Below are 8,353 nucleotides of genomic sequence, written 5' to 3'. Positions count from 1 at the left end.
TCCATGCACTCTTTGAAGTATGAGATCAAATTGACAGCAACAACTTGAAAGATTAGATAGGAACTTAGGTGGCAGCAAGTTTATATTAGTGGTGAAGAACAACTCAGAAAAGGAGGGTGAGAATGGTCTCACAACTCAAAGAATATAATCAATGTCACTAAATGGTACATGTAGAAATTATTGATTGGTGTATGCTTTGTTGTGTATATTCTCAATAATAACAAAATAAATAAAATTCTGTTTTAATAAGTCAATCAATTGAGACCTGGTTGGCCAGCAGTGTGGCAAGACTCTGGGGACTCTTGGGCCCAGAGTCAGTGACATAGCCACAGAGGACTAGAGTGGAGAGTGAAGCATCCAGCTGATAAGAAGAGAGGGCATAGGCACAGGAACACCCACACTTGCAGATAATACCCACTTGACCTGGCTTCAATGACTGGATGATCAAAACTCAACTAGAAGAAGAAAGAAGAGGAAAAAACGAGTAATCTGATACAATTTGATGAACTTGACCTATACCTATGGATGCAGTAGCTCAAAAGAGGGAACAAATCTTTACAGCGAAGATCATTCCCACCCCCTCCATACACTAGACAAGGATGGGCAACTTGGACGTTGGCTACTCAAAGTTGGGGGGGGTGGGGGGACTACAAAGGCAAGAAGTAACTGGCTTACAAGCTTTCAAGAGGGAATCTAGATCCAGAGGGCATGGAGGAAGACAGAATTTCCATTGTCTAGGTGGGACTGATGAAAGGAAATGCAGATAGGTCTCTTGTGATACAGTAGTGAATAATTGTTATCAGGACTGATTGTGAGGGTTAGAAATGTAAAGGTAGACATTTTGTAGCAAGGAGGGGAGTGATTAACTTTGCAGTCTAGAAGCGGAGGTCCCTGGGACCGTCAAGGGAGAAGAGCGGAGAGCAGGACCATACCCAGAGAAGCAGTGATACCAGAGATGGAGGCAGAGAGGATGACGTGGAGAGATGGAGTGGAGCAGCTGGGGACTTTAGACCCAGAAAGGGAGATGGGCTGTATGCTGCTGATGACCAGAGGGGAAGGGGGGGAAGGCTTGTAGGGTATACCCTTTGGTTGGTTGATGATGCATGGAGGGGACTGTAACCATGGCAATGATATGAGGAATGTAAAACTAATGTTCTCCCATGTAAACTATCACATAATTCACAATAAAACATTTTTTAAAGGCATTTGAAATGAACACAAAAAAATGTCAATCAAGAATGTCCAAAATTAGTAAATCAGGAAATAGTAGTATATTATTAGAAATATGGCAGTAAATACCAGAAACATAGCTAAAAGTTGACAGCATTTGTCTAGGGGAAAAGCACTAGGGTAGGGAAAAGGTAGGATTTTTTATTTTAAGTTTTAAAGAACTAAATATTTAACTCTGTGTGTGTGTGTGTGTGTGTGTATGTGTTGTTGTTGTTGTTATGTGCTGTGAAGTTGGTTCCAACTCACAGTTACCCCGTATAGGGTTTCTGAGGCTGTAAATTTTTACGAGAACAGAAAGCCTCATCTTTCTCCCACTGAACATCTGGTAGTTTCGAACTGCTGACCATGAAATTAGCAGCCCAATTCGTAACCACTATGCTACCAGAGCTCTATTAATTATGTGTATTTTCACTTAAAATTTTAAATTTCTTTATAAATAAGGAAGAAATATCGTTTCTAAATGGCAATATAGTAGGAAAAAACAAAATCAAATGTTGATTTGAAAGTACCACGGGATAGACCCATTTTGAGTATGGGTCAACAGTCTCCCATATTGATTCCTCAGCAGTTTCTAGCAGTAGTGTATCATAGAACAGGAGCACCAATCATGTACACAGAGAAACAACATCACAACCGGTTACACTGTTTTCACTCTACTGTTTAATAGGGCCAGGAAGTATACGGCATTTTGGAAACAATCTCATCAAAAAATGATGCATTGCCTTAAGGAGTAAAGCATTGGATATCTGGAACATAAACAATGCTTTTAATCGGCATTGCCACATAAATGAGTTTAGGCAAGAAACCGTATTGGTACAAAAAGTCCAGGTTCTAAATAAGGATTATTAACATACATCAATTTTGGATTTTTATCTTCTTCCTTCCAAAAGCCATCTAACCAGCTTTCTTTAGACAGCCTGAGCTGGCTTGGGCAAAGATCTAGTTAATATATAGTCTGCTAGTGATGTCGGTAGATAAGATAAAGGGATGAAGAAAAATTGAGCATCCCAACCAGCTGAGTACCGAGTGCGGGGATGCACAGATGTCAGAGCATGTTCCATGCAGTCAGTGACCAGGTTCAGGTTGGTGCTACACCTCAACAGCCCTTGTTTGGTCCTGTTGTAATCTGTCCACAAAAAGAGAAAGGGTAGTCAGCAATCTTATTCCTGTCTTTAAGAGCCTGCTGCATGCAGTCACAGAAATCTGTTGTTGTCAGTTGCCGGGTAGTCAATTCCAACTCACGGAGACTCCATGTGTGCAGAGTAGAACCACTCCACAGCGTTCTCAAGGATGTGGCCTTTTGAAAGTAAATCACCAAGCTTGTCTTCTGAAGTGCCTCTAGAAGGGTCTGGATCACCAACTTTTTGGCCAGCAGTTGTGCAATTAACTTTTCACCACTCAGGGGTCCAGTCACATAAATTTAACCAAGCTTAATTTCTACAAAGGTTAGGCCAGTCAAGACCTGTATTTTCCAACATGATAACTGCCCTTAAAATTTGACCACTGTAAGTGAAAACTAAAATTTTCATTTTATTTTATCTTAATTAACTTTAATGTAAAATTTCAATTTAGCTATTAGAAAACTTTTAAGTATATATGAAATAACATAGATATGTAAACCTACTTTTTTAAGTGCTTTAATATCTTTGTAGCGATAAAATTCACACATCATGATATTTAGCCACTTAAAACTAATTAATGGTTTTTAATATATTCAAAGTTACACAGTCTAGGATCAGAGGTCCCTGGGATCACCACGGGAGAAGAGCCAAGTGCTGGACCCTATCCAGAGAAGCAGAGTCATCAGAGATGGACGCAGAGAGACAATGACATGGAGAGAGGGAGTGGCTGGGCACTCTGGAGGTAGGGAAGGAGAAGGTCTGTGTGCTGGGGGAGGGGAGCTTTGCTGGTGTACCATTTGGTTGTATGATCATGAATGGAGGGGATTGTAATCATTGCAATGAAACAATATATGATAGGATAAATGTCAAGCTAATGTTCTCCCATGTCAACCATTACTTAATTCACAATAAAAACTTTAAAAATAAAAATAAATTAAAAAGTTACACAACCATCACTATAATCTGAATTTAGAACATTTTTATCATCCAAAAAAAAAAAAACCCCATAACTAATAAGCAATCACTCTCCATTTCTCCCCAGCTGACACTAACCTCAGGCAACACTAACTAATCTACTTTCTGTCTGTATGGTTTACCTCTTCAGGACATTTACTATCCATGTAAATATTTTATGGTTCATCATGACTGGTTTCTTTCACTGAGCATAATATTTTCAAGGCTCATCCATGCTGTAGCATGTAAAAGTACTTAATTCCTCTCAATTGCCAAATAATATTTATATTCCATTGTATGGAAATGCCACATTTTGTTTATGTATACACCAGCTAATGGACATTTTGATTGTTTTCATTTTTTAGCTATTATAAATAATGCTGCTAGCAACTATAAATTTTACTAAATCTAAATACAGATCAAGTACTTCCAATCAAAAATTGGCACCCAAAATTTTAAATTTTCAAACACTAATGTCAAAAAAGAATAAAATATAAAATGTCCTTTTAATAAATTCATATTAATATTAACATGTTGAGATGATAGTATTTTAGATATAGTTGATTAAATATAATATACTTATAAAAATTAAATTCACCCATTCTTTTTCCTTTTTTTAATGTAGCTACTAAAAAATGTATGACTACAAATGCCATTATTTTTCTATTGGATAGCAATAATCTAGATTATTCAGTTCCATTGACAAACATATGAACAATTTCAACTCCTTTTAAATCATGAAATAATATGTATCCCTGCTTTTACATACATTGCTGCTGTTAAGTGCCAGTTGAGTTGGTTCCAATTCATAGTGACCTTGTATAAGGTTTAACAGGAGCAGATGGTGAGTCTGAACCACCAACCTTGCAGTTAGTAATCCAGAGCTTATCCTACAGCGCCACACCAAGACTCCAGGCTTTTACATATAGTCACTTCTTAATCCAATTTTCCTATTGACTTTTGTCTTCAAATAATAGACATATACACATAAGGGTGGGGGGTAAATTCCTTAATAAATTATTTAAAACTTTAGGTGGAGAAGAGCTTAGAACAATGGCCAGCCCTCTGGCAAGTTGGAAAATACAGCTACCTAATAGGGCAGATTGTGGAACAGATCATCAATTGCTCATATGCAAATTCAAACTGAAGCTGAAGAAAATGAAAACAAGTCCAAGAGAGCCAAAATATGACCTTGAATATATCCCATCTGAAGAACAGATTTGATACATTAAACACTAAAGAACAAAGACTGGACGAGTTGTGGGATGACATCAAGAATATCATACAGGTAGAAAGCAAAAAGTCATTGAGAAAGAAGGAAAAGGTCAAAATAGATGTCAGAAGAAACACTGAAACTTGCTCTCCAGCATAGAGATGCTGAAGCAAATGGAAGAAACGAAGAGGTACAAGAAAATTTCAAAGATCAGCTAGAGAAGATAGAGCCAAAGATTACAACAAAATGTGCAAAGATCTGGAGGCAGAAAACCAAAAACGAAGAACACACTCAGCATTTCTCATGCTGGGGTAACTGAAGAAAAAAATTAAGCCTCGGCTTTCATTATTGAAGGATTCTCTGTGCAAATTATTATGATGAAGAAAGCATCAAAAGAAGATGGAAGGAATACACAGAGTCCCTATACCAAAAGAAAATGGTTGATGTTCAACTGTTTCAACAGGTAACATATGATCAAGAGCCAATGATACTGAAGGAAGAAGTCCAAGGTGCATTGAAGGAATTGGTAAAGAACAAGGCTCCAGGAACACAAATTGAAATCTTTCAAGAAAGTGAGGTGGCACAGGAGGCACTCACTCATCTCTGCCAAGAAATCTGGAAGACAACTATCTGGCCAACTGATCAGAAGAGATCCATATTTTTGCCCATTCCAAAGAGAGGTGACCCAACGGAATGCGGAAATCATCGCACGGTATCTTTGATATCCCATGTGAGTAAAGTTTTACTAAACGTAATACAGAAACAGCTACAAGCATACATTGACAGAGAACTTCCAGAGGTTCAAGCCGGATTCAGAAGAGGCCGTGGAACAAAGGATATCATTGCTGATGTCTGATGGATCTTGACTGAAAGCAGAGAATATCAGAAAGATGTTTACCTGTGCTTTATTGACTACACAAAGGCTTTTGATTGTGTGGATCATGACAAGCTACGGACAACATTGCGAAGTATGAGTATTCCTGAACACTTAATTGTGCTTATGAGGAATCTGTACATGGACCAAGAGGCAGTTGTTCAAACAGAACATGGGAACACTAAATGTTTTAAAATTAAGAAAGGTGTGCGACAAGGTTGTATTCTTTCACCATACTTACTCAACCTGTATGCTGAGCAAAGAATCCGAGAAACTGGGTTCTATGAAGAAAAACATGGCATCAGGATTGAAGGAAGACTCATTAACAACCTGCGATATGCAGATGATACAACCTTGCTTGCTAAAAGTGAAGAAGACTTAAAACATTTACTGATGAAGATCAAAGAACACAGCCTTTGGTATGGATTACATTTCAATGTCAAGCAAACAAAAATCCTCATCACTGGACCAATAAACAGCATTCTTATCAACGGAGAAAAGATTGACGTTGTCAAGGACTTCATTCTTCTTGGATCAATTATCAACACTCATGGAAGCAGCAGTCAAGAAATCAGACGACGTATTTCATTAGGCAAATCTGCTGCACAAGACCTTTTTAAAGTGTTGAAGAGCAAAGATGTCGGCCTGAAGACTAAGGTGCGCCTGACCCAAGCCATAGTATTTTCAATAACCTGATATGCATGAGAAAGCTGGACAGTGAATAAGGAAGACTGTAGAAGAATTGATGCTTTTGAGTTATGGTGTTGGAGAATATTGAAAATGCCATGAGCTGCCAAAAGAACCAACTGATGTGTGTTGGATGAAGTGCAGCCAAAGTGCTCCTTGGAGACCAGGATAGCCAAACTTCGTCTCTCATACTTTGGACATACTGTCAGGAGGGCCCAGTCGCTGGAGGAGAATATCATCTTTGGTAAGGTCAGAGAAAAAGAGGAAGACTCCCAGCAAGATGGATTGGCAAAGTGGCAGCATCAATGGGCTCAGGCGTGGCAATGATAGTGAGGTTGGCCCAGGATCGGGCAATGTTTCATTCTGCTGTGCATAATGTCGCTATGAGTCGGTACACACTCGATGGCACCTAATAACAACAATAGGTTATAAGTTTTGAGTGATTTGGGTACTGTTTCCTTGAATGCATTTCTTCTCTTTATTAATGGTTACCCTCTTGGGCCTAATGTACTCAAAACCCAGGGCTCTATATCAGAAACTTCTCTCTGTACATCCCCCTTCTCCTTTTCCCTGGACTGCAGCATTACCCAAAGCCAACTTTGCAACCACTCCTTTAACAAACAAGGCTGCTGTTTTACACCACAAGGCCTTTGTTTGAAATAGAAGAGGGCTATTCCCATTGGCTGTGGCAAGCTGCTGACATCTTTGTGGGAAACAAAAGCATCTCTTGCCCCAGAAAGGCTCAATCCTACCCCCAGGCACATGGCTTACTTCTACTAAGAGGGCTGTCTTGTCTCCACTCCCAAGCTACTTGTCATCAGAATGATCTTTCTCATTTCCTCCTAAAGGACTCCTATAGCCTGGACACGAAGTCCCGTCTCTTGGAATGGCCCACTCAACCCACTGTCATTGAATCAATTCTGACTCACAGCAGCTATAAAATAGAGTAGAAGTGCCCCGTAGGGTTTCCAAGGTCAACAACACTTAACAACAACAACAAATCTTAAGGGAAGCAGACTGCCACATCTTTCTCCCACAGAGCAGCTAGTGCATTTGAATTTCCTACCTTTCAGTTTGCAGCCAAGTGCTTAACCACTGTGACACCCAGGTTCCTCGATTGGCCCACAAAGTCCTGCAAACTTGGCCCTCTCCCACTTACCTCTCCATAATTATACCCTCTCTCCTGGTGTGGCGCTGTGGGTTAATGCACCAGATTGCACAGCCGTTTGAACTGCAAGGTCAGCAGTTCAAGCTCACTAGCTGCTCCTTGGAATCCCTATACAGGGTCACTATGGGTCGGAATCGACTGGACGGCACTTAACAACAACAACAACCTCTTGAATAAGGAAACAATCCTGGAGGCTGCACTTCAGTGGAGCAGGCCTCGCACCCCGCCTGCTGAAGTACTGAGAGACACTTCTGCTCCAGATTCAAAGATTCCATGTCCCTAACCATGGAATTCCTCCTTAGTGCTCAGGTCCACAGGCCCTATGTGGACTCCTCAGCTGTGACTGGCATCACTATGCCAACTGTGTGGGCATTAGAAACAACCTAAATGTTCGTTGACTCCCTCCTACCCTAAGAAGGCTTTGTTCTCAGTGGATCTGCCAATCACTCTTCACCAACCCTCTTTCCCCTTCACATGCAAAGTACAAGGGTACCCATTATCCTTATCAAAAGAAAAATGCTCACAGGCATCAAAAAACTGCTGTCCATAAGTCTCCTTGATATCGGCAGGCGCTTCTTCCCAAGCTTGCTTCATTTTCTCTAAAGACAGCTGAAGGTCTGTCATTCCGGTTCTGAAGTAGCCAGGTTCAACTATGCTGATTTTCACTCCAAAATGTTGAAGCTCACGCCTGAAACAAAACCCTCCAAATAATTCCTTTGAAAGTCACCACAATTTCAATGCTTTCATTAAGACTGGACTTTCATGACTTTCACGGGCGGGGGGAGGGCTGAGGAGGAAGACATTATTAAAACATCTTTACTGAATTTAAAAATACAAAGGAGACAAGAAAAACTTTAAACATTCCTAGGTTGAACACTTGGGACAGAATTAAATGAATTACCATAGCATTCAACTTTACAGCCACTCCTGTAACTAACAATTATTAAGTAAAATACCAGAAAGATGTTTACCTGTGCTTTATTGACTATACAAATGCTTCCGATTGTGTGGATCATGACAAGCTATGGACAACATTGCGAAGTATGAGTATTCCTGAACACTTATTGTGCTCATGAGGATTCTGTACCTGGACCAAGAGGCAGTTG

General features: G+C 39.9%; 1 protein-coding gene across 1 annotated transcript in view; it reads right to left on the bottom strand.

Moving 5' to 3' along the window:
• Positions 1-2,138: 2,138 nt before the first annotated feature.
• HSD17B6 (hydroxysteroid (17-beta) dehydrogenase 6) overlaps positions 2,139-8,353 on the bottom strand; it is a 19,573-nt gene continuing 13,358 nt past the window's right edge. Inside the window, exons 3-4 of the mRNA XM_006859455.1 lie at positions 7,772-7,935; positions 2,139-2,356 (exon numbers count right to left, since the gene is read on the bottom strand). Coding sequence (XP_006859517.1) covers positions 2,139-2,356; positions 7,772-7,935 — 382 coding nt within the window. The remainder of the gene's footprint in view (positions 2,357-7,771; positions 7,936-8,353) is intronic.

The sequence above is a fragment of the Chrysochloris asiatica genome, unplaced genomic scaffold (genome assembly GCF_000296735.1).
Source record: "Chrysochloris asiatica unplaced genomic scaffold, ChrAsi1.0 scaffold00033, whole genome shotgun sequence".
Classification (NCBI taxonomy): domain Eukaryota; kingdom Metazoa; phylum Chordata; class Mammalia; order Afrosoricida; family Chrysochloridae; genus Chrysochloris; species Chrysochloris asiatica.
Note: the sequence above shows the minus strand (reverse complement) of the source record. Positions and strands in the feature narration are given on the sequence as shown.